This window comes from Symphalangus syndactylus, chromosome 6 (genome assembly GCF_028878055.3).
Source record: "Symphalangus syndactylus isolate Jambi chromosome 6, NHGRI_mSymSyn1-v2.1_pri, whole genome shotgun sequence".
In the NCBI taxonomy this organism is placed as follows: domain Eukaryota; kingdom Metazoa; phylum Chordata; class Mammalia; order Primates; family Hylobatidae; genus Symphalangus; species Symphalangus syndactylus.
Genome location: NC_072428.2, coordinates 38,288,163 through 38,315,664, shown reverse-complemented (window position 1 = coordinate 38,315,664; position 27,502 = coordinate 38,288,163). Strand labels below are relative to the sequence as shown.

General features: G+C 42.7%; 1 protein-coding gene across 10 annotated transcripts in view; it reads right to left on the bottom strand.

Moving 5' to 3' along the window:
• Window positions 1-27,502, bottom strand: part of SERGEF (secretion regulating guanine nucleotide exchange factor) — a 237,365-nt gene that overhangs the window by 72,213 nt on the left and 137,650 nt on the right. For 4 of the 10 annotated variants that reach the window (XR_008658415.2, XM_055282206.2, XM_055282204.2 and 1 more), the window contains exon 10: window positions 16,136-16,172. Coding sequence is in view for 4 of the 10 variants with exons in the window: in XM_055282206.2 (XP_055138181.1) it covers window positions 16,136-16,172 (37 nt within the window). In the remaining 6 variants the exon portion in view is untranslated. Of the gene's footprint in view, window positions 1-11,453; window positions 12,051-12,150; window positions 12,409-15,453; window positions 15,562-16,135; window positions 16,173-24,585; window positions 27,102-27,502 lie in introns of those variants that run through there. The other 6 variants (XR_008658416.2, XR_010121290.1, XR_010121291.1 and 3 more) reach the window with 6 other exon arrangements.

The window sequence follows — 27,502 nt, the reverse complement described above, 5'->3', positions numbered from 1 at the left end:
TTTTGTAATAAACAAAAGGTAGTCTAATTTAAGAGTGCATGCTCCAGAATCAGATAACCTGGCTCAAATCCTGGTTTCATCAAATATGAGTTTAAGATCTTAATATGTATAGCTTTTCTGAGCCTCATTTTCCTCATCTGTAGAACAGGGTTACGTGTTAAGAATACAGAAGTGTATGTAAGATATACATGCAGTGGATGTAAGAGTGTGTGTAAGAGCTTAGTGAGACAGTGTAAGAGTTGAGCCAGGCACTTGGCATACAGTAAGTTCCCTGAGGAGGAATAAGGGATCATCATGAGATGGTCAGATCACCTCAGCTTTGTTTCAAGAGTGAAGGCTAAACCCTCTGTACTCTAACACCCACAATAATCAGGTAGCAAGCAGTGAGGGAAAGGGCCATTTCCTATGTCCTCTCACTTCATCCACAAGGCTTAGCTTCATATTGTGTACCCAGGAAGAACATTTCCAGTAATGCATGTCTGTGGCATTGACTTAAGAATAGAGGAGCAAGAGAGATGACAAAGAGGGCCATATGGGAAGCAAGGCGAAACACCAGAAAGAGCACTGAAGTGAGTCAGAGGAAACAGAAACAGACATTCTGAGCACCTACTCTGTGCCAAGAGCTTTTCCATAAACCACATAATTCGCTCCAATGATACACACATACAGAAGCTATTATTATCTCAGTCTTTAAGGATGAGAAACCCACAGTTTAGAGAGGGTGGCCATCGTGGTCAGATATTAAGATATTAAGCAGCAAAGCTGGAAATGGAACCCATGACTTAACAACTCCAAGGCCTCATGCCCCTTACACTACCTTATGCTGCTTGGGGCAAATCATGCAGCTCTTCTGAGATTCCATTTCCCCACTGTACAGTAAGGATTGTACTTTCTCTGAGAACTTCCGAGTTACTGTGAGAATGAAAGGAGTTGGTGAGTCAAAGTGCCTGATACACTATGACGCAGTGAGCACACATGAGGACCTACTGACACATGCATGTGTGCCACAAGGGCTACACTGTGGAGCTTCCTGAGTCAGCTGTTTGGCTTGGTTGTCACGGGAAGAGAAAAGGGCTGGCTTTGGCCTAGGCCTGGTGTTGCAACTAGAATGGGGCAGAATCTGGGCCAAGGAGTCTGATGGGGATTCTAGAGCCACAGTCAGACTGTAAATCATGACATCCCCCATTCAATAGGTCGGTAGCATCTTGTCTCGGCTAAAACGCAAAAACTTCCCAAATTAAAATCTTATAAAGCCACAAGATTAAAACCACTGCCATTCCTCCCAGGTTTCTCTGTTGAACAGTACTAGCTTCTAAAAATAGATCAAATCATTTCTCTGCTTTAAAACCTTTCCTGCACCTTTACCCCACAGGATGAAGTTCCAGTTCCTTAGCCTGACATTAAAGCTTTTACGACCTGGCCGTAGCCATCACTGTAGCCTTATCTCCCACTGCTCTGCTCCCCTCCAGATGCCCTCATTTCCCCCAGTTTGCCAGGCCTTCTCCATACTTTTGTTCATGTTGATCATATTCCCTGGAATACCTTTCTCTTCTTCATACTCATCCTTTAAGACCCACTTCAAGGATCATCTCTTCTAAGAAGCATTCCCTAACCCCATGTTAGGATGAAGGTGTGAATTTACAGCTAAACAAAACAGCCTCAAAGTGAGAGAGCTAGCAGAGACCCCAAAGATTATCTTACTCAATTCTCCTATTTTATCCATAAAGAAAAGGAGGCCTGTAGAAGGAAAGTGGTCTGCCCAAGGTGTCAGCAGCTTGTCTAGTACTCAGGTATTCTGTCCCAGTACTCTTCCTATTGCATGGCACAGCTTCTTAATGAATGAATTCATGAATGGACAAATAGGCAAACCGAATGTTGCTGAAGCACTGCCCAGGGACAGCATGGTGAATGAATAGTCATAGCTGTTCTACATTTAAGGGCTTTAGGTGCACCCAGGAGAAACAGAGGATTCCAGAGGCAAGAGGCAGCAGGGACAGCAGTCACAGGACAGGTGATACAGAGGGGCACCAGCACAAGCTGAGGCTTGTGGATGCCGAGAGGCAATACTGTGAGTCTGGATTTTGCAGATACAATGGTGCTGCCCAGGCTCAGGAAGCTAGTGCCTGTCTAAGGAAGGACAGAGCAGGCTCATGGGCTGGACTGCTTGGCCATTGTCAAAGCTGCCCAATGTCACATGTGGTTGTCCCCTAGTTGCTATGCTCCGGTAGATAGACAAAAGGATGGGGGCTGGCATCTGCCCCTACAAAAAAGTACCATCAGTAATGCTGGCTCTGCTGTTGCTTTTTCCTGTCTTCCAAAGCCACATGCATATTAAAAGTTCAGTTTATGCTGCTAGATATGCTAATTAACCTAAGTCAAACCTCTGCAGGGAGCAGCACAAGAAGCGGCAAGTGCAGACCTTGCAGTCAGCAGACCTTAGTTTGAATTCTGGGCTCTACTTCTTTGAGTTCTCATCTGAAAAATGGGGACAATTTCTATCTACTTTCTACCCTGCATGGTGATAACTAAATGAGATGATGTAGGCAAAATGCTCAGAATAGTGTCAGCACTTTGTACTTAACTACGTCACTTCAGTTTTACTCTGTAAAAAGGTATTATCCTTTAAAGAAAAAAAGTTTTATCTGCTATGATTGTCAACTTCTGAAGAATCTTCCTAAATAACCCATGATAGTTCTACACTGTCTAAACAATAAAGTCAATGCCCTTCAGCATGCTGTTGGAGACCTGGTCCTAAGCTGTTTTGCTGGCTGACCACTTGTCCCTCAACCATTCACACTTTAGAGCCTTCTTTCCCTTTACTCATGCTTATCCCTCAGCACAGAATGCTGCTCTTTACCCTTCCTCCACTCAGGAGCCACTTCTTCCACAAGGATTTCCAAAATTAATCATTCTTACCTCTTCATTCTTTCTCCTAGTTCTTATAATGGTCTGCTTTGTATTCACTCATTCATTCATTCATTCAGTATTTAAGTGCAAAGTATGTGCCAAATTTAATTCCCATAGCTCTCTTTCCCACTGAATGTGAGTTCCATGAAGGTGAATTCCATGGATGTTGTATTCCTCCACAGCATCCATAACACTACATGGCACATCATCAGCCACTAGTAAGCTGAAGGGAGAGAATGAGAAAATATTGCATATAATGTTCGTTCAGTATTTAACAAACATGTGAAGCACCTATTGCATGCAAGGCAAGTATAGATGGTCTGAGTCTATGAAGATGTTCAACACAGTTTGTGGACATGAAGACAGACTTTGAGAGTTGCAGAAGACTTTAGAAATTGTCTAGTCCAGCTCTCACATTTCCCAGACGGGGATTCTAAAGGCCCAGAGGAGAGTAACTGCCTAGGATAACACAGAGAGTTATCACCATAACTCTAGTTATGGTGCACAGTGGAAGGCTGTCTCTAACTTGCTCTAATTCTTTGTATTTTCCTCTTTGAGTTCACATTAGATTTACTTTCGCAAGGCCTCAAGCCTCTTGAGTAACTGTAAACAAGTGCAGTGGGTCACGAATGCAGTTTCTACCACTGTAAGCAACCCTAAGAAGGACCAAAGCATTGTGCTAAACAGGTGGTCAACCTTGTGCCTAAAATGACCAGCATGAAAAGAGTAATTTAGCAAGTATGGGAGCCTCCTCAACAGCCTGGCACCCTCACCTGTGGTGTCATATAGAATGACTCCTGTGGAGTGATATAAATGTTGCTTCTTTAGGAACAGTGAAAAATCCACCTTGATTGAGAGGTAAAAAGTTACATCTTGGGATTTGAAGCTATGCTTTGAAAATATATGACTTAACAGAAATGTGACTTGAGCAATAAGCAAGATTCTGTAAAAAAAATCTCTGTATTTATTGTGAAACATCTTTCTTAAATGTAAAAGGTTTATCACCTTTCTGGCCTGTTGGAGAGGAAAATACGGTGCCCCAAGCGGCCAGGTGTGGTAGTGGCAACAAATATATCAGTTCCAGGGCTGAGAAAGGCAAGACCTGGGACAGAGCACTGGTAATCAAGAGAACTAAAAAACTGTTGCTCTGCCTTTAGCTGCTGCTCCCTGTCTGGCAAACAGCTCAGGCAACCACTTGAGAAAGCCCCTTGAGAACCAGGCACCATCTCCTTCTGAATAGCACAAGCTAGACTTGAGTGCTAGTCCCAGCTCTGCTACTGACCAGCTGTGCAATTTTGGGTAATGCCTTAGGGCTGCTCTGGTAGCAACAGGACTCAGGAAAGCAGCCAAAGAACTCAATAAATAGTTTTGAGATAACTGATCAGCCATGTGTTACAATTGCCTACAGTATTCAGTACAGTAACATGCTGTCCAGGTTCATAGCCTAGGAGCAACAGGCTAAACCACATAGCCTAGGTGTGTACTAGGCTATACCATCTAGGTTTGTTAAGTACACTTTATAATGCTTGTGACAAAATCATCTAATGACACATTTCTCAGAACATATCCCCCCTTTTTGAGAGAGAGGGAGTCTTGCTCTGTCACCCAGGCTGGAGTCCAGTGGCAGGATCTTGGCTCACTACAACCTCCGCCTCCCTGGTTCAAACAATTCTTATGCCTCAGCCTCCTGAGTAACTGGGATTACAGGCATGTGCCCCTAAGCCCAGCTAATTTTTTTGTATTTTTAGTAGAGACGGGGTTTCACCATTGTATTAGTCTGTTTTAACACTGTTAATAAAGACAACCCAAGACTGGGTAATTTATAAAAGAAAGAGATTTAATGGACTTACAGTTCCATGTGGTTGAGGAGGCCTCACAATCATGGCAGAAGACAAGGAGAAGCAAGTCACATCTTACACTGATGGTGGCAGGCAAAGAGAGAGCTCGTGCAGAGAAACTCCCCTTTTTAAAACCATCAGATCTCGTGAGACTTATTCACTATCACAAGAGCAGCACAGGAAAGACCTGCCCCTGTGATTCCATTACCTCCCACTGTGTCTCTCCTACAACATGTGGGAATTCAAGATGAGATTTGGGACACAGCCAAACCATATCATTCCGCCCCTGGCCCCTCCTAAATCTCATGTCCTCACATTTCAAAACCAATCATGTTTTCTTAACAGTGTCCTAAAGTCTTAACTCACTTCAGCATTAACTCAAAAGTCCACAGTCCAAAGTCTCATGAGACAAGCCAGGTCCCTTCTGCCTATAAGCCTGTAAAATCAAAAGTAAGTTAGTTGCTTCTTGGATACAATGGGGGTACAGGCTTTGGGTAAATATAGCCATTCAAAATGGGAGAAATTGGCCAAAACAAAGGGGCCACAGGCCCCATGCAAGTCCAAAATCCAGTAGAGTAGTCAAATCTTAAAGTTCCAAAATGATCTCCTTTGCCTCCATGTCTCACAGCCAGGTCATGCTTATGTAAGAGGTGGGTTTCCATGGTCTTGGGCAGCTCTGCCCCTGTGATTTTGCAGGGTACAGCCTCCTTCCCAGCTGCTTTCATAGGTTGGCACTGAGTGTCTGTGGCTTTTCCAGGTGCACAGCTGTCAGTGGATCTACCATTCTGGGGCCTGGAGGATAGTGGCCCTCTTCTCATCGCTCCACTAGGCAGTGCCCCAGTAGGGAGTCTGTGTCGGCGCTCTGACCCCACATTTCCCTTCCACACTGCTCTAGCAGAAGTTCTCCATGAGGGCCCCACCACTGTAGCAAAATTTTGTCTGGGCATCCAGGAATTTCCATACATCTTCTGAAATCTAGGCAGATTTCAAACCCCAATTCTTGACTTCTGTGCACTTGCAGGCTCGACACCATGTGGAAGCTGCCAAGGCTTGAGGCTTGTACCCACTGAAGCTACGGCCAGGGCTCTACATTGGCCCCTTTCAGCCACAACTGGAGTGGCTGGGACACAGGGCACCAAGTCCCTAGGCTGCACACAGTAGGGGCACCCTGGACCCAGCCCAAAAAACCATCTTTTCCTTCTAGGCCTCTGGGTCTGTGATAAGAGGGGCTGCCATCAAGACTCCGACATGCCCTGGAGACATTTTCCCTATTGTCTTGAGGATTAACATTTGGCTCCTCATTACTTATGCAAATTTCTGCAGCTGGGTTGAATTTCTGTTTAGAAAAATGAGATTTTCTTTTCTATCACATCGTCAGGCTATAAATTTTCTGAAACTTTATGCTCTGTTTCCCTTTTAAAACTGAATGCCTTTAACAGTGCCCAAGTCACCTCTTGAATGCTTTGCTGCTTAGAAATTTCTTCCGCCAGATACCCTAAATCATTTCTCTCAAGTTCAAAGTTCCACAAATCTCTTGGGCAGAGGCAAAATGCCACCAGTCTCTTTGTTAAAACACAACAAGGATCACCTTTACTCCAGTTCCCAACAAGTTCCTCATCTCCATCTTAGACCACCTCAGTCTGGATTTCATTGTCCATATCATTATCAGTATTTTGATCAAAGTCACTCAACAAGTCTCTGGGGGGTTCCAAACTTTCCCACATTTTCCTGTCTTCTTCTGATCCCTCCAGACTGTCCCAACCTCTGTCTGTTACCCAGTTCCAAAGTCACATCCGCATTTTCGGGTATCTTTTCAGCAGCACCCCACTCCTGGTGTCAATTTACTGTATTAGTCCATTTTCATGCTGCTAATAAAGACATACCTGAGACTGAGCAATTTACAAAATAAAGAGATTTAATGGACTTACAGTTCCATATGGCTGGGGAGGCCTCACAATCATGGCAGAAAGCAAGGAGGAGAAAGTCACATCTTACATGGATGGTGGCAGGCAAAGAGAGAGCTTGTGCAGGGAAACTCCCCTTTTAAAACCATCAGATCTCGTGAGACTTATTCACTATCATGAGAACAGCATGGGAAAGACCTGCTCCCATGATTCAATTACCTCCCACAAGGTCATTCCCCACAACACACGGGAATTCAATATGAGATTTGGGTAGGGACACAGCCAAACCATATCAGCCATGTTGATCAGGCTGGTCTCAAACTCCTGGCCTTAAGTGATCAGCCTGCCTTGGCTTCCCAAAGTGCTGGGATTACAGGTGTGAGCCACTGACCCTGGCCTTGTATCCCGATTTTTAGGCAATGCATGACCATACTAGAATAAAATATAAAGAAAGACCATTATACTCTAGAGTAGAGAAGGATTCCCTGACTCAAAATCCAAAAGCCATACAGGAAAAGACTGATACATTTAATCTATAGTAAAAGAAAAGGTTGCATGACAAAATATCATGGACAAAATAAACAAAAACATTAAAAACAAAAGATAAAAAGCTGGGAAAATACATTTGCAATTCAAACCACAGAACAATGCCTAATCTCCCTAACATGTAAAGAACACTTAGACATTTATTAGAAAAAGACTGACAATCCAATTGTTTTAAAAAAATAAAATAAAAGGCTGTCTTAGTCCTTCCGCAGAGGCTGCTATAACAAAATACCTTAGACTGGAAAACGTATAAACAATACAAGTTCTGGAGGCTGGGAAGTCCAAGATCAAGGTACCAGCTGATCTGATGGTATATAGTGAGGGCCCGTTCCTTTTAGATGGCACCTTTTAAATGTCCTCACATGGCAAAAGTGGTGAACAAGCTCCCTTGGACCTCTTTTATAAGGGTACTAACCCCATTCTTAAGGGTAGAGCCCTCATGACCTAATCACCTCCCAAACACCCCACCTCTTAATGCTATCACATTAGGGAATAAATCTCAACACAAAATTTTTTGAAAGACACAAACATTCAGACTCTATAGCAAGGCAAAGGATATTGAGGTAGAAAAAATAATGGCCTCCTAAAGATGTCCATGTCCTAATTCCTAGAGCCTATGAATATGTTTTGTTACATGGCAAAGGGGAACTGAGTTATCAGATGAAATTAAGGTTGCTAATTAGCTGATATTAAGACAGGGAGTGATATGGTTTAGCTGTGTCCCCACCCAAAATCTCATCTTGAATTGTAATACCCATAATCCCCATGTGTCAAGGGAGAAACCAGGTGGAGGTAATTGAATCAGGGGGGCAGTTTCCCCCATGCTGTTCTTGTGATAGTGAGTAAATTCTCATGAGATCTGATGGTTTTATAAGGGGCTCTTCCCCACTTCATTTGGCACTTCTCCTTCCTGCCACCTTGTGAAGAAGGTGCCTTGCTTCCCCTTCACCTTCCACCATGATTTTAAGTTTCCTGAGGCCTCCCCAGCCACACTGAACTGTGAGTCAATTAAACCTCTTTCCTTTATAAATTATCTAGTTTTGGGCAGTCATTTACAGCAGTATGAAAATGTACTAATACAGGGAGATTATGCTGGATTATCCAGGCAGGGATGGTGTAATCAGAAGGGTCCTTAAATGTAGAAAAGGGAGGCAGATGAGTCAGGGTCAGAGTGATGCAGTAGGAGAAAGACTTGAAAAGCTATGGCTGGCTTTGAAGATGGCAGAGGTCATAAGTCAAGAATATAGGTAGCCTTTAGTAGCTAGAAAGGGCAAGAAAATGAATTCTCTCTGGAACTTCCAGGAAGGAATGAAGGCTGCCAACAGCTTGATTTTAGCCAAGTGAGACCCATCTTAGATTTCTGACCTCAAACTTGAAGATAATACATTTGTCTTGTTTTAAGCCATTAATTTTATGGTAATTTGTTATAGCAACAATGAACAAAACTAATATGGGTGTGAAAAACTCCTCATAAAAGAGAAAATACAAATAGTTCTTGAACATATAAAAAGATGCTCAACCTTCATTTATAATAACTAAAATTAGACAGATTAAAAAGGCCACAATAATCTCAAAAAAGAACAAAGTAGGAGGGCTTATAATGCTAGATATCAGGATTTATTATAAAGCTACAATAATCAAGCTGGTGTGGTACTAGCATACAGACGGAAAAACAAACTAATAAAAAAGAATCTAAAAGCACATTCACACATATATGCAGTCTCTTGATTTATAACAAAGGTACCTCCACAATTCAATGGCAAAAAATGAACTTTTCAATAAATGGTTCTAAATGTTTAAAAAAACTAATTTGAGATGGATTTTAGGCCTAAATATAAAAGGCAGAATAATAAAGCTTCACAAAGAAAACATAAGAATACTTTTATGATCTTGGAATGGGTAAAAATGTCTTAAGTAGGGCGCAAATACCTCAAACCATTAAAGGAATGGTCAATAAACTGGACTTCATTAAAATAAATAACTATTCATCAAAAGACACGATTAAGAGAGTGAAAGAGTAAGCCACACGAGGTCAGGAGATAGAGACCATCCTGGCTAACATGGTGAAACCCCGTCTCTACTAAAAAATACAAAAAATTATCCGGGTGTGGTGGTGGGCGCCTGTAGTCCCAGCTACTGGGGAGGCTGAGGCAGGAGAATGGCATGAACCCGGGAGGCGGAGCTTGCAGTGAGCCGAGATTGCGCCACTGCACTCCAGCCTGGGTGACGGAGCGAGACTCCATCTCAAAAAAAAAAAAGAGTAAGCCACTGGCTGGGAGAAGATGTTTGCAATATACATATTCAACAAAGGACTGGAATCTACAAGATATAACGGATGCCAGCAAATCACTAAGAAAAACATAGACAAAACCCAACTTAAAACAATGGGCAAAAACTTAAAGTCTTCAGACTTAAGTCTTTGGATTTGACAAAAGAAGCCACCCAAATGGCCTATAAGCATGTAAAAAGGTACTCCACATCATTAGTTATGAGAGAAATGCAAATTAAAATCAGTGAGATTCCATACTGCACACTCAACAGAATTGCCTAAATCTGTAAGATTGAAAATATCTGGCGAGAGTATAGCACAAATGGAACTCTCATATTGCTGGTGGGGGTGTAAATTGGTGCAACTACTTTAAACACTGTTGCACAGTATTTACTAATACTAAACATGAACTAGAATTCCTAGTCTTAATCATGCACCCAAGAGAAATAAATGCACATGTCTATCAAAAGGCATGTATAAGAATGTACACAGCATCCCCAAACTGGAAACAACCCAAATGTTCAACAGTTAAATGGTTAAATAAGTTTTGGTATATTTATACAGCAGAATATTACCGAGCATTACAAAATTACTGCTACACACAACATGAATGACTCTTATAGACACAATGTGTTGAACAAAAGAAGCCAAACACCATTCATGTGAAGTTCAAACAAAGGCATCCTTGGAGACAGAAGTCAGAAGAACGGTTACCTCTGGGGGTGGGTTATAGACAGAGATGGAGCATGAACTAGTCTTCTAGGGTGCTGGAAATGTTCTATATCTTGCTCTGGATGGTGTTTTCTTAAGTATATACACATGTAAAAATTCATCAATCTGAACCCTTAAGATTTGTGCACTTTACTATACTATATATGTTATACTTCAACTTAAAAAGATAAACAAAAACTACCCTGAGTAGTTGCTTACCTATCAGACTGGCAAAAATCCAAGAGTTTCTTAACATATCCTATTAGGGAGGCTGCAATAAACAAGCACCCTTATACCTTGCTAGTGGGAGTGAAAAATGGCATAGCCCCTATGGAGGCCAATTTTGAAGTACATTGCAAAATTACAAATACATTTATACTTTGGCACAGTAATTTCACTTCTAGGAACTTATAACTATACCCTCCTACACATGAAATAACATATCTAGGTCATTCACTATAGCATTGCTTATAATAACAAAAGACTAGAAATTACATAAATGTCCATGAACAGGTCACTAGTTAAATAAATCAAGATACATAGGAACTTTGGAATATTATGTAACTGTAAAAAAAGAACTAGGACAGCTTTTATACTGATATGGAAAGATCACCCAGAAAAATTGTTGAGAAAAATCAGGCACTGAGAAATGAATATAATATGCTACCATTTATGTAAAAGGAAGGATAAAAACATATCTTAGTATTCACTTACATATGTAAAAGGACACTAGAAGGATACAGAAGAAACTAGTAACAGGCATTACCTGCACATGTGGTAGAAGGGTTTTGGGGAGCTAGAGAGAGGGGGATAGCATGGAAGGGAGTTTTTCATTTTAAATACTGAAACAAAAAGATGAAATACTCCTATCTGGTGGCTTTAAAAACAGGCCAGACTGTCACCAGTCTGCAGGAAGGCAGCATCGGGTACCAGTCCATAGGCTCTGAAATTAGAGGTGTGGGTAAAAGAGCTAACACACAAATTCTTCCTACTTGTGTGACCTGGGCGGGGTAAACTGCTCACCTTCAGCTTCATTTTCCCTTACCCAGAAGATGGGATTAACTAGAGTACCAGCTCATCAATTTGCTGTAAGGATTAAATGGGATGAGATAGGTAAAGCATTTACATTCTGCCTATCTCATTGTGCATAGAAACATACAAGTTTGTATCTGCCTCTAAGCTCTCTACAAGGCCCTAGGGTTTAGAGATATCACCACTCAGAGGAATATCCAGTGCCAAAAAAAGAGTTATTTCTCTATTTTCCTATTAAATTCTTACATGAAATTGCTTGACTGTTTCATGCCAAGGTTAGATGTTCCGCCATACATATTATAAAGTACAATGGTTCAACAGTTGAAAATCATCTGTGAAATGAAAAAAAAAAAATCCATGCATATATTATAGCTCCAATTTAGTAAAAGAACTGGCTCTGCTTGGAGGAGGAGGAGGAGGCATCACACTTTCCTGCCAATAACCAACCCTTTAACAATGCCTGTCTGGCAAGCCTGAGTGCTCCAGGAAAGGGCCACCAATAAAATCCTTCCAAGGGTCTGTGTGGAGCAGGGAGAGAGGAAACGCAGTCAGCTCTTTTTTCTCCGCAGGAAGGGAAGACAAAACAACTGCACATCAGGGAGAAGGCAAACAAATTGCCAATTCAAGCCAAAATAAGCTGCTCCTGGTGGAAGCACAACAGCTGGAGCCAATTCATCCAGACACAGAGGTGAGGGGCCTGAAAACAGAGCTGGATCTGGGGACCCTGCCTCTGAAAGGCAGGGGTCTTCTCAGCAAGTGATGGCCACATGCACTCAGTTCACCTCAGTCTATGCCCACAAATGGGAGTTAGCCAGTGAGCTTTGTCAGATGTGGAAAGAAATCCTAGGTGGAAAGGAAGAAAGCGAATTAGTGAAGCAGCCAAGTGGACAACACCTGCGGAGCACCTATGACATGGCAGGTACTGAGCATGCACTTGACATACCTATGCCATTGGGAAGAACAACTTCTGGGAGTGGGTATCATGACGTTGATCTTACAAATGAGGAATCAGGCTCGGTGAGGCAGAGTGATTGTACAAGGCATATAGGTAGAGAATGCCCAAGCCAGCCATGGTCAACGGCCTCAGCTCTCTCTTTTCTGACTGTCACCTGAGTCTCTCTATGCTCAGCTCCAACAGTTCTTCCTTAGTCTAAAGCAGGAACTCATACCACTTCACCATTCTGTCTAGTCATGGGGGCACCTGGTGGCAAAGACAAAACATGTCAAGAGAAACTTAACTGGAAAACTAAGGAAGTAACTAAACCAAATTTCAAAAGAAGGGGAACAAAGAAACCCAGAAGCACATAAAGCAGCAGAGTAAAATTTCCATCTTCACAAGAAACTGAAATGTGGCTTCCATGGGGCTTGCTTCAGGCTGGAACATGCAGGGCCTGAGTCCCTGTCTGGGACAATGAAGAGCAGAATCCTGTTCTTGAACAAATCTGGGCTAGCACTGTTTCCAGGGCTGCTTGGATGTGCAGATTCCCCAGTGGGAACCCCAGGCTCCAGTTTACAAATCCATCCTGCAGCTATGCTGAGATCTCACCGTGGACCCTGATATCCAGGCTGGGAAAGACACTCCCTTCTCTAGTTCCTGAGATTCCTACCCTGGCCTCAGGCTTATAATTATTTCCTTCCTTGAGGTCTTAATATAGAATAATAATAATAATAGCAGCTAACATTTATTGAGTCTTTTGTGTTAGGCATTGTTCTTAGCACTTTACCTAACAACCCTATCAAGTCAGTAATATATCCCAGATGAGGTGATCAAGACACAGAGAAGGTAAGCCACTTATACAGGTTACAGCTTGTAAGTGGAGAAGACAGAATCTGGATCCAGGCAATCTGTCCCCAATGCCTGAGCTCTTCTTAACTACTACCCATACTACTTCAGGCCACTGGAAATGATACAGTAGAGGAGCAGTTTTGGAAGTCAGGCAGACAGCTCTACTATTTACTGCTGTAACCATAGGACCAATTCAAACCAAGTAATCACTGCTTAAGTTACAGGTAGTGCAAAGCCAAAGTTACCTGGCATGCTCAGAAGAAAAGCTTTAGCAGCCTAATTGTTACCATCACCAGCCTGGCTGACCAGCTGCACTGGCATCACCTGGGATTAGTTTAAAATGCCATAAAAGCTTGACCCACTCCCAGATTGGGGAGATGGATTTGAGCGTTGCCTCCCTGTCTCCTTGTCAATTGACTCACAATAAAGCTTTTTCTTTTCTCAAAGCCAGTGTCACAGTATTCGCTTCTATGTGCGCTGGGCAGCGAGCCCATTGCTCAGGTAACACTGCTACTTATCTCTACAACCTGTTTAACCCATTTAACCTCTGAGTCTGTTTCGTCTCTACAACGCAGATACAACAAATATACTTTGAGGAGTTGTGTCCATTAACCTAAGACAGACTAGGTTCTCAATCATGTCCTTTCACCATTCTCCGTTTCACCTCCCTTTCCAAGTTGATTCATCTGTCACACATTCATTAGACATTAAGGTTGCTTCTACCCTCGGGCAAAGTTTGGCTGCTTTATGTTCTCTTCTAGTCTATTCTATAACTATTTTGTGCCTTTTACATGTGGGACACAGCACCAGGCACTGAGGGCTAGAGTTCAGGGAATGAAACTGAAGGCAGGGAAATCCCTGTAAAGCAGGCAAAGGCAGTAGGGTTTAGGGGAGGAGCTCAACCCCATGAGAAACATGGCTTTAAGCTGGCAGGAACTCTTCTTCACCTGCAACTTGTCTCCCTCTTGCTAGCCTCCTGCTAGGACTAACAGGCAGCTTCTTGTAGCTTCCTGTTTCAAAGCCTGCACCCTGCAGGGCACCCACTGAGGGCCTCATTCCTCCAGTGATGGAGAGCCTCTTGCTCCTGGCCGCCAGGCAGGTACATATGTGCAGAGCCTTGTGCCTGCACTCACTTTTCCTGACTCTGAAACCATTCATTCAGCAGTCTGTGAGCCAGGTCCCAGGCACTGGGGATACAATGGAAAATAACAGGTCTGTCCTCAAGTGCTCGCCAGCATGCCCTATTTTCCCACTGCCTCTGATGGCCTCGACACAGGTAACACTGGACACATCTTTCCAGAATGTCATTGTTTCTCTCCCAACAGAGAAATATTTCACTAGAACAGTTACACTAACAAGTATTTCTCCCCTCCCGCTACCCAACCAAGAGAAAAGAGAAACCAAAGGAATTTATGTCTGCCAGGTATTTCACATAAATTATCTCACCTAATCACAATAATCCTGAAAGGTGGAATGATTATCCCCATTACAAAGATGAGAAGAATATGGACGCTCACACAGAGATGGAGCCGGTTTGAAACACAGCTGTCTGCCTGCAGAGTCTTTGCTCCTTCTACAGCCCCAGGCTGCCTACGTCAGCTCAGCCTGCTGCTTTGCTAGCTGTGACCCATTCCTTCATCTGGATTTTGTGCTTTCACAAATTTAGATTCCCTGCAATCTTCTTGTTTATGTTGGTCCCAGGGGAAGCCAAACTCTCCCAGTCCAGTGATAGCAGTAGCAGCAATGTCCTAGGCACCGCCTTTGACTCTTTTGATTAGCTTGTCTTAATTACACACAGGCTGAAGCAGTTCCGGTATAAAGTATCTGGTCCTGCTGCAAAGCATGCAGGTTTGCTGTTACATTTTCTAGCTCCTTCTCTAACTCCAGCCCCTGTTACTCCCCACCTCCTCTGCTGTCCTTGGTTCTACCTCTTTGTACATCATGTTTGGGCCTGCAAAGTAGTGCTTCAAACTACTGCCACCCCAGGCAGCTGAGCCAGTCTAGCTCAATTCAGAAAAGAATGTGTGAGTCTCTGCTAAGAGCCACACACTGCTCTAGGTGCTGTGAATAGGCAAGAAACGAGGAAAACACAAGGGCCTTGCCTGGTAGAAGTTCAAAGTTAGAAGCTAAGAGACAGGAGTGGCCAGGAACAGAAATTATTGACACAAATCAGTCAGTAGTGGGGTTGTAACAAGAGTCCTAAAATAGCAGAGCTGGAGGGAAACTTGGTTTTCTGTTTTAACTTCTCCATTTTACAGATGGGGAAACTAAAGCCCAGCGGAGGGCAATTACTTTAACATATAATATCAGGTAAGAATAACGAACATTACCAAAGCCCCTACTAGGAGTTAAGCGTCATTCTATGTGCTTTACAAATCTTAACTCATCCCTCCAACAACACTATGAGGTAGGCACTATTGCCCTCCCCATTTTAAAGATGAGCATAGAGAAGTAAAATACCTTGTCCAAGTTCACATGGTTAGTAAGTAGAAGTCTGTACTGAACTCAGGCAGTCTGGCCCTACACTGCAGTCTCTTTAATGTACTGTGAGATGGAAACTGAGTCTACCTGTGGAAGTAATGAGAAGGCTTCTTGAACGAATTGCTCATAGATCTAATTATGAAAACACTAAACTGTGATTATCCAGGGCCAACTAAGAGGAAGCCTCTATTAACCAGAGGTTTGAGTCCAACTGGGAATTCCTGAGTGCCACTAAATACAAGTCAGCAAGGGCAGTGAGCAGAGCCGCATATTTCCAAAGAAAGAGCCAAACCACTAAAGAACTTAGAATGGGGATTTATTCGAAAAACTAGAAGCAGTCCAATCATTCTTCCTTTTTATGTCTGGCTTTCTACACATGATGCCCCCCAGCCTGTGAGTTCTTTAATATGCTCAAATGCCACTTCCCGGGCAGGGAGGCCAGCTCAGGTACCTTAAAAAGATGCTCAATGATATGAATTGAAATATTCAGAAAAGGAGCTTCTAGTAAACCCTTGGTCAACCAAAGACTTCCATTTCCCCCAATCTCCCCTAACACACATGCATGAGCGCACATACCATGGCTTTTGGTTAACCAAAAGTCTTCTCCAATTCTGCCACATGATTTTCAGAAGAAACAGTTATCAGTATAAAAATTACTTACCAATTACTGCCAAATTATGCTCTGAGCCACAAGAGACCTGTAAAAAAAAAAAAAGACAAAGAAAATGGATAGATATTTCAGCCAGTATATTTTATAATCATAGTTCTTTTCTAATGACACTAACATCCATTTTTGGCAAAATTTAGGAAGGAAATAGAAAAGAGCATCATATACAAAAGTTAAGATTATAATTACAACACATTCACAGCTATGTAAACAGAGAAAATAAAAAATATTGAATGGAAATTCATCAGATATTAAAGTTGTCTTTAGCTAGTGAGACCATGAGTAATTTTTAAAATCCTTTTTTCCTCTTACTTTTTGTATTTTTCAAACTTTCTATAATGAGCATATGCTACTGTAAAAATGGAAAGATAAGGCAATAAGGATAACAGTTTTTGAAAACTGAACTAAAAAGACCATCCCTCTCATATGGACTGATAAAATGAGCAAAGAATTCAGTGGAAACAGACTGGTCTGTGGAGAAATGTTTGACTTTTTCTCATCTGTCCACTCTCCCTTTCACCTACCAGCCACACAAACTATATGCAGTTCTTTCAACATGTCATGTTCTCTCACACTTCTAGCCCCTTGCACATGCTTGTTCCTCTACCCAGAATGTCCTCTCCTCTACTGCATACCTAAAAAATTTCTACTTATCCTTTAAAATCTCACAGTATCTACTAAGACTTTTTTGCTGTTGCTTCTAGGCAGACTCAGGTGCACCTGTCCTTATGCCCTTAAATGTACCCCCACCGTAGCAACCATCTTGTTGCCTTTTATCATTGTTTCCTGTCCTCTTATGAGACTACATCTATTTTGAGAATGTGGTTGAGTCTCATTCACCTCTGTATTGTAGAGATGGATTGGACAAGGCCTGGGATTCAGTTAACATCTGCTAAATGAGGGAATGAATGAAAGAACAAAGTACATAAAAGAACAAATACCTAATACATAAAAGACAATTTTTGGCTTTCTGAATCCAGGGTTTCCAACCAGTGAGAGAGACTTCTTGCCCTTCAGTCTCCATATGTCCCAACTGCTAGCAGGAGGAAGTGACTGGGAATACAAAGGCATAAATGGTTCCCCAGGACTAATTAAGAGGAGCTCTAGACTTTAGAGAATTATCCTATGACCTTTATCAGGATACTCACTTTAGCTCCTGGCAAGAGGAATGTTTCAAGTACTCTGGAATGTTAGTGCTGGAAGGGCCCTGGAGATCACCTACGTTATGAGGAGAAGATGGAGGCTTGGGAGGGAGAAATAACTTACCTCAGGTCCCAGGGCAAGTCTGTGACAAAACTAAGACTAAAGCCACCATTCTATCCTCTACTTCTATGAAATCAACTTTTTAAATCCACGTATGAGTGATTCCTTATTGAATGAGATCATGTGGTATTTCTTTCTGTGCTTGACTTATTTTACTTAAAATAATGTCTTCCAGGTTCATCCATGTTATTATATACGACTACAGTTAATCTATTATATTCTTGAAAAATTCTGAAAGTAGATTTTGTTTTCTCACCAAAAAAATGACAACTTTGTGAAGTAATATGTTAATTAGCCAGTTTAGCCATTCCACAATGCGTATATATTTCAAAACATCATATTGTATACAGAAAACATATACAATTTTATCTGTCAATTAAAAAATAAAATAAAATTAAAAACTAAGACTAGAGCCACTCTGATTCTCTTAATTCTCCCATAAGTTCCCTTGGTAGTGTTTCTCATTCTTTCCTAGTGAAAACCACTTGGAAGTAATATTCAATGGTTCTTAGCTCAGGTCCCTGACAGTGTAGCTCAAAAGGCATTTGAGCATTAGAAGCCAATCTGCATATTCATAGGTGAGAAGGGGCAGCAAGGCTTCCTAGGCTTTTTCCTGTGTAGAAGCTGTGGTTTCCAGATCCCAGCTTCCACAGGGAAAAGGGTTACCCACACTTAAGTGGACTCCCTGACAGTGCTTAATTGCCAGTAAGTATTTCCAGGTTGTTTAGTCTCTGAGCTCCTTTAAGGCTGGCTCTGTGTCTGATTGACCTGAGGGCTCCCACTATGCCTCACTCAGGACCATATACGCAGCACAAGTTCATTATATGCTTCCTGGCTGTAATAAGGCTGGTTCCTTAGGTCTGTTACAGGAAGCTATTTAGATTGAAGAACTGGAGAAAACTCAGATGTCGAACAATTGGAAAATGCTTATGTAAATTATGGTAGAGCCATCTGATGGACTAATATGCAGCCTTGGAAAATGATGCTTATAATAATAGGAAAATATTCATGATATGAAAAATTACATACAAATTGTATATGTAATATGATCTCAACTCTATAATAAGGCATGAATAAAATGGAAGGAGATACATCAAAATGTTAACAATGAGTATGATTTTTCTTTTTTTTCTATACTCTGAATTTTATACACAATTTTTATAGTTAGGAAAAAATCCATTAAAAACTAGAAAAAATAAGTGTAATGCAGTTACCACCACAAAGAAAAAAAACCCACCTATAAAATATACATGCTATAAAATCAGGAATGTTTAGAAGTAGTGGGGGAAAAGGATTTGAAGGAAATTTAAATTATAAGGGTAGCTGCATCATGGTGTAAGATTGTAAGATATTTTTTCTACTATTCTCTATTTTCCAAATATTATTTAACTGTGGTGGCAGTAGTAGTGGTGGCCAGGGCAACAGTAACTGTAGGAATTAAAGCCAGCATATATTGAGGATTCATATGTGCCAGGTGTCATGCCAAGGTACTTTATAAACATTATCACATTTTAGTCATCACAACAATCTTTTCAGGTAAGTTCCACTTTGCTTATTTGAGACATAAGGAGACCAAGGCTCATACATATTAAATAACCTTCACAGCTAGACAAGTGGCAGCAGCAGAACTAAAACCCAGGTCTGCCTGATCTCCAAGCTAGTGTTCTTTACTGCTACATCATGTTACCTTTGTTATTGTTTTAAAGTTATTTTATTTTACAAAATGCAGAGAGAGAAAAGCCCTGCTTCTGACTGTTGGGGTTCACCCTGGGGCTGTGACTTTAGAGCTGACCAGCCTTGAGGAACAGGGGCTTCCAGAAACAAGCCATTGACAAATGTCAGTATCAGACAGCACATTAATGAATGAGACAGTGATGAATGGATTTTGTCAAACCAATGTAGAGCTTGAAGCTTAAAGTTCCCCACTGCTTCTTGCTGTCTGTGTGCTGGCATAGAGGTCAGGAGACTGAACACCACAGGCCGCAAAATCCCAGGGTTATACTCCCTCAGTGAAACTGTATCAATGACCATTTGTTTCATAATGCTCCTGTCAGCATCTACCCACTGCTCAGCTGCAGGCAGCTTTCTAGAAGATGCTGTTAACAATGGCAATGAGCCCAAGAGAAAGAGATTCAGGACCAGGAAGCTTGATGAGTCCCAGGTCCTCCTCTTTCTGGCTCTGAGACCTAAAGGGCAAGGTATTTGATTTGACCTCTTGGGCCTCAGTGTTCTGAGGTGTAAAAAGTAGATAACAGGGTCTTCCCTGCCTGCCTTACAGAATTGCTAGAGGACAAATGAGACAATTTATCCCCTTACAGCCATGCATCCCACCTTCCTCATGCACAAATCTGACCATGTCATGCCCATGTATAAAACCTTCACAGGATCCCAGTGTTGGTAGGGTAAAGCCTAAAACATCTTACAAGGCCCTCATAAGTAGGTCCCTGTCTACCTCTCTGGCCTCGTTTCCTCCCTCTGCTACTCATGAACACTCAAACCAAATAATATAATCCTTTTGTTCTATTCACATCATGTTACTTTTCTCTAAGAACATGATGCAATTTCAGGCCTTTATGTATGCTATGCTCCTTGCCTGAAATTTGCTTTCTCCCACTGTCTACCAAGGTAAATCTTTTAAGACTGCTCAGCTGGCTGTGGTGGTTCACGAGTGTAATCCCAGCACTTTGGGAGGCCGAGGCGGGGGGATCGCTTGAGGCCAGGAGTTCGAGACCAGCCTGGCCAACACGGTGAAACCCCATCTCTACTAAAAATACAAAAATAATTGGTGGGGCGTGGAGGCGGGTGCCTATGATCCCATCTGCTCAGGAGGCTGAGGCAGAAGAATCGCTTGAACCTGGGAGGTGGAGGTTGCAGTGAGCTGAGATCATGCCACTGCACTTGAGCCTGGGCAACAGAGCAACAGTCAGTCTCAAAAAAAAAAAAAAAAAAAAAACAAAGAAACAAACAAAAAAGACTGTTCAAATATCACCTCCTGGTAAAGCCTTCCCTGACTTCTTCAGGCAGAGCCAGCTGCCCCGTCCTGGCAATTCCCACAGCACTATGTATCATGGCCCTTATCACACTATGATGTCTGATCAGACTGTGCATGTGTTAGGTCCTCTGTCTCTCAGACATCTAGAAGACTGCCTGCTCAGTAGTATTTCTGCCATACAATCTAAGTGCAGGGCATGGGGGTGAGGAGATGGCAGTACAAAGAGAAGGGACTCAGGGAAGGTATATGATCCCAAAGCAAGTATAAGCAGCAGTGTGGCCAATCCAGTCCAATTGGAGACAGATCCTGACATGCACAATGCGGGCAAGGAGACAGCATTAGAAAGATACAGCATGAAGATGCTGGGGGCATTGAAAGCAGAGTAGGGTTCTTCTGGCAACTCCAGCACAGCAAAGCACAGAAAACTATAACAGAAGTCAGTTCTAGGAAACAGGACCCCACTATAGAAAAAGCAGGTTCCAGCTTGCTGATTGGGGCCTTCTGGAGAAGGGGGACACAACTCTCCAAGGGTAAGGGGCGAGAAGCAAAGGTGGCTGTGGAAAGCTGCTCTGTCTTAGTGCTTCCCAGGCATGAGAGACGTCTGCTCTGTTCAGGGACCTCAGTCTGCGAAGTCAGAGCTGCAAAAAACAAATTCCGAAACCCCAATGCCAGAGGGATAAGATCTCCCACCCACTCACCAGGCTAGACTTCATCAGTTCTTGCAAGGCCAGTTAAAACTCCCCTAGGGGTGGGGTCTTAGAAAATACAGCTGGACCAGGGCAAGAGCTGACTGATAATATGCTCAGTAAATACATGCTGAATGCATTAATGAGTTAAACAAATGAATAATTTAAGCAAAAATTGGATGAATGTGAAAATGTTTGCCAACTGTTGGATGTGAGTACTTTGGTTCTCAGCAGTACAGTGGTACCTGTTTGTAAAAAGAGCTGACTGGCTCTTATACAATACTCATAGGCCAGGCACTTGGCTAACTGCTTTACCTGTATTAGCTCATATAGACTTACACAAAACCTAAGAGATTCCTTTGTTACAACCATTTTACAAATGAAGCTGCTGGGGTTCAGAGAAGCAAGGTAACTTGCCCAGTGTTTCACAGCTAGCGGAGCTGCAGGATTCTGTGATCCTTCAGGTTCAAGCTTTCTCCCTCAAAACGGTATGTACCCTTCCTTTTCTCATATAAGATGGAAATAAACCCCCATCCAGTTTCCTTACACCTGGCAAGGCCAGTGCCAGGGACGTAAGGCTGGGAGAGCCCTAGATTTATAGGACCCAAACAACATCCTGCCTGGGGCTAGGAGTGCCCACCTCTGGAATGATCAAGGAGCTGTTTCCAGGGATATTTCTTAGGGGAACGGCTGCGAAGTGGCAACAAAGTTCTGTCACCTGCCCTCCTCATGGATACCCTTGGCGAGAGAACGCCGCCAGATTGTTCAAATCTGAACATTCTAAACGGGGAAATCGGGGCGCGGAAGAGTGGGGTGGGAAACGAACACCGGGTTGCAGACCAGAACTCAGGGTCAGGTACGCCAAGGAGAGGAAGTGGAGCGAGGCCAGCCCCACGCCACCAGCCAGGGGCCGCTTTCCTCTACCAGAGAGGGGTAGCCAGCCGCAGCCCAAAGGCCACCCAGGGTGCCAGATGGACAGCGAGGCCTGCTGATTGGTTCTCGCCCGCGCCAATGAGCCCCGGCGCCTTCAGGTGCTATGGCAACGGGGCGTACGTGCGGAGACACGTGATAGCCAGGGTGGAAGGGGAGTAACGGGCTTTAGGTTGGTACGGTACTGGGTTATGCTCTGTGCGGCACTGCGAGCCCTTGGCAGGCACAGCCGCCAGGATGGGAGAAGCGTGCCAGAAGCAGCTCCAGAATGGCAGCCCCAGCTGGCTGGGCAGCCTGCGCCGCCTGGGTTAACAGGGCGAGGGAATGGTCTCGGTGCCGCCTTTGCTAGAGCTCTGCCCAAACCCGGTTTCCATCTGTGTATCTCTGGGGTGACAACCAGAATTTCCAAACTATCAGAAACGCAGTGCTTGGAAGCTGGGCACGTTTTACAGGCACACTGCAATCCAGTGAGCCACCAGAGTTCCACCCCTAAGCTCAGAAATGGTCCCAACTGGGGAAGGCCATGGCGACACCAGAGAGGCAGCATGGTTGTTTGCTTCTGGAAGCACCTAGCCTTACTAAGATATCTTTAACTTTCTCTGTGGGCTTGAATTTGTATTTTATTTCATATATACGTGTATATATTATATATACATTAAAAAAAGCACATTGTATGTATGCCTGTGAAAAAAATGAGGCTTGAACTAGGTTCTGCTATCTTCCAGAGAAGTTGGGGTGAGAAGAAGAGAGCTAAAGTTTGGTTAAGTGCCTGGATGTCAAGCATGTGACATTACAGAATTTCACTTTACCCGCAATACCTCCCATCTTCATAGCCACTCTGAGAAGTAGGAATCTGTCTCCCTACATAGCAGGCCAGCAAACCCGCTCAGAGCAGTTAAGTCACTGGTCCCAGGTCTGCTTTGGTCCAAAGCCTGTAAGCTAACTCACTACACATACTGCCTCCTCCTCTGATACTCTCCTCTTTTGATACAGAGTGTCCCTGTCACAAAGGCTCAAACTCTCAAGTGACAGTTCTAACTCTTTTCCTCATCTCTCTCCTACCCTTATATTTAGGCTGTCTCCAGATCCTGTTAATCCTGGCTTCTCAACGGTTCTCAAATCTGACTTATTTCCAGCTGCTATCATCTTAGTTTAGTCCTTTTCGCCTCAGCCTGGAGTCTTAACAACCAATGACTTTAAGATTTCTTCTCACCATATCATGATCTGATCTGTTTTTGTTTTTAGAGACAGAGTCTTGCTCTGTCGCCCAGGCTGGAGCGCAGTGGTGTGAACCTAGCTCACTATAACCTCGAATTCCTGGGCTCAAGCGACCCTTCTGCCTTAGCTTCCTGAGTAGCTAGGACTACAGGTACACACCACTATGCCTGGCCAATTTTTTTTTACTTCTTGTAGAAACAGGATCTCATCATGTTGTCCAGACTGCTTGAACTCCTGGCTTCAAGCAACCCTCCTCCCTTGGCCTCTCAAAGTTCTGGGATAACAGGCATGACCCACTGTACATGCATGGGCATGATCTGATTTTTTTTTTAATTAAAGTTGTCACAGTTATCAAAGTCTCATTACTGTTTAACACACATTTTACCACTCCTCTCCTAAACAAACCCTCTAACCCAGCAACACGAGAGTCTCTTTTCTGTCTCTGGAAAAATCTCATTTCCCCCACTTTTGTATCTTCATTTGTACTATTCTCCCTTTTCCATACCATTCTAAATCCAACCAACTCTACAAGGCCTAGTTCAAAACCTTAAGGCAGTCCTCCAGATCACCTCAGCCTTTAGGAGATCTGCCTCCTCTCAATTCTCACCACTTGCGTTGGCTATAGTTTGCTTTTATCAAATCTCCTTTGTGCTTTTAATAGTTTGGACATGAGTATGGGGCATGTCAGTGTGAGGTAATGGAGAGAGTTCTAGATATGGAACCAGAAAACCTGGATTTAAGTCCTGACGCCCCCAGCCCCCACGTCCTAGCCATGTGACTTTGGGCAAATCTCTTTGCCTCCCTCTGGCCCTCAGTTCCCTCATCTGTAAAACAGAATTCAAACAACCAGGTATACCTCAAGCATCCTAACCTCTGCTATCTACAGAATAAAATTCACTTTGGGCTTGACCCTGTTCTACAGACACATTTTAGGACTTACATATTATTTGAGAACATATAAAAGGAGACTATAAGCATTAGGAACTGGCATAGGTTCACTAAGAAGAGTTCTTCAGGCTGGGCACGGTGGCACACACCTGTAATCCCAGCACTTTAGGAGGCTGAGGCAAGTGGATAGCTTGAGCTCATGAGTTCAAGACCAGCCTGGGCAACATGGCGAAACCCTGTCTCTAAAGAAAATACAAAAAAATTCGCCCGGCGTGGTAAAGTGTGCCTGTAGTCCCAGCTGGTTGGGAGACTGAGGTGTGTGGTAAGATCACTTAACCTGGGAGGCGGAGGTTGCAGTGAACTGAGATCATACCACTGTACTCCAGCCTGGGCGACAAAGCAAGACTAAAAAAAAAAAACAAAAAAAGAAAACAAACAAAAAAACCTTCTTCGGTATAAACAGTTCATTTCCTTTTCCAATAGTTTATTGACAGATAAGGAGAGGGCTTGAGAAATATCTACTGAATTAGAATATAATATACACAGTAATTAGGCTATAATATATACAATTAAACTAGCCAGGCAGTCAGACTGCTTACTTTTCCCATAGTGCCCTTCTAAGGGAATGTCTTCAACATAAATGGCCATGTTGATACCATGTGGTCCTGCTTCCTGGGGCCAAACCTAACTGGACTATGGATGGACACCTGTCTCAATGTGGATTAATGCACAGATTGACCACAGCCTGCGAAATGGCTTAGTGAAAATTCTGCCTTGAAACAGTTCTAGGGGGTGAGTCCTCCAGCTGGTAGCTGGAGCAGTAGCTGGAAGAAATAGACACAAGGAAGGTTAAGATGAGGAGGAGGTACAAGCAGAGGAGTCAGAAGCAGCAGGAACAGTAAAGTGAAGCTAAGTCACCAGGATGTGAGTTCTAAAGGAAGAATCAATAGATCCTACTGCTGAGGGCTCAAGAAGGTTTAGGCTTTTGAGTTGCCTTGGGTTCTAAATGACTGTCCCATTGTTCTTTTATAAGGCATTTGCTTCACCTGTTTTCCTTACTTATGCTAAACTACAATACAGTCTTCACAATAATAATCTGCTAATATCTCTGGTCCTTGCTAACTAAAAAAGCCTAACACAACAATACATCTGGATTTCAGTAAAGGCATGCCACCAAGTTACTTCAGTTACTCAGTACTTGTACTGAGAACAAAATGGAACCATGTGAGTTGGACAATCAAACTAAAAGACAGGCAATTAGTAGATTCAGGCCAGGTAAACACCCTATGGCAGGCTTCTCAAAAACAATTTAACCCTTTCCCTAGTAGCCATGATAGGTTAAAATTAAAAGACCGCCAACACCAAGTACTAACGAGGATGTGAAATAACTGGAACTCTTACACTGCTGACGCGAGTGTAAATTCAACAACTGCTTGGAAAAACTGTCTGGCAGTATCTACTAAAGCTAAACACATATATGGACACTCAAGTACCCAAAATAAATTATTGCTTACTTCTACCAAAAAGCATGTACAAGAATGTTGATAGCAGTTTTATTCATAATAAAATATGAAATAACACAAATATTCATCATCAGTACAATGGATACAGTGTAGTTCATTCAGAATACTTTATAGCAGGGGTCCCCAACCCCTAGGTTGCAGACTGGTAACATTCCATGGCCTGTTAGGAACCAGGCCACACAGCAGGAGGTAAGCAGCAGGCAAGGGAGCGAAGCTTCATCTGTATTTTTTTTTTTTTTTTTTATACTTTAGGGTTTTAGGGTACATGTGCACAATGTGCAGGTTTGTTACATATGTATCCATGTGCCATGTTGATTTCCTGCACCCATTAACTCGTCATTTAGCATTAGGTGTATCTCCTAATGCTGTCCCTCCCCCCTCCCCCCACCCCACAACAGTCCCCGGAGCGTGATGTTCCCCTTCCTGTGTCCATGAGTTCTCATTGTTCAATTCCCACCTATGAGTGAGAACATGCGGTGTTTGGTTTTTTGTCCTTGCGATAGTTTACTGAGAATGATGTTTTCCAGTTTCATCCATGTCCCTACAAAGGACACGAACTCATCATTTTTTATGGCTGCATAGTATTCCATGGTGTATATGTGCCACATTTTCTTAATCCAGTCTATAGTTGTTGGACATTTGGGTTGGTTCCAACTCTTTGCTATTGTGAATAGTGCCGCAATAAACATACGTGTGCATGTGTCTTTATAGCAGCATGATTTATAGTCCTTTGGGTATATACCCAGTAATGGGATGGCTGGGTCAAATGGTATTTCTAGTTCTAGATCCCTGAGGAATCGCCACACTGACTTCCACAATGGTTGAACTAGTTTACAGTCCCACCAACAGTGTAAAAGTGTTCCTATTTCTCCACATCCTCTCCAGCACCTGTTGTTTCCCGATTTTTTAATGATGGCCATTCTAACTGGTGTGAGATGGTATCTCACTGTGGTTTTGATTTGCATTTCTCTGATGGCCAGTGATGAGGAGCATTTCTTCATGTGTTTTTTGGCTGCATAAATGTCTTCTTCTAGCAAGACTAATAAAGAAGAAAAGAGAGAAGAATCAAATAGATGCAATAAAAAATGAAAAAGGGGATATCACCACCGATCCCACAGAAATACAATCTACCATCAGAGAATACTACAAACACCTCTATGCAAATAAACTAGAAAATCTAGAAGAAATGGATAAATTCCTCGACAAATACACCCTCCCAAGACTAAACCAGGAAGAAGTTGAATCTCTGAATAGACCAATAACAGGTTCTGAAATTGTGGCAATAATCAATAGCTTACCAACCAAAAAGAGTCCAGGACCTGATGGATTCACAGCTGAATTCTACCAGAGGTACAAGGAGGAACTGGTACCATTCCTTCTGAAACTATTCCAATCGATAGAAAAAGAGGGAATCCTCCCTAACACATTTTACGAAGCCAGCATCGTCCTGATACCAAAACCTGGCAGAGACATAACCAAAAAAGAGAATTTCAGACCAATATCCTTGATGAACATTGATGCAAAAATCCTCAATAAAATACTGGCAAACCGAATCCAGCAGCACATCAAAAAGCTTATCCACCATGATCAAGTGGGCTTCATCCCTGGGATGCAAGGCTGGTTCAACATACGCAAATCAATAAATGTAATCCAGCATATAAACAGAACCAAAGACAAAAACCACATGATTATCTCAATAGATGCAGAAAAGGCCTTTGACAAAATTCAACAACCCTTCATGCTAAAAACTCTCAATAAATTAGGTATTGATGGGACGTATCTCAAAATAATAAGAGCTATCTACAACAAACCCACAGCCAATGTCATACTGAATGGGCAAAAACTGGAAGCATTCCCTCTG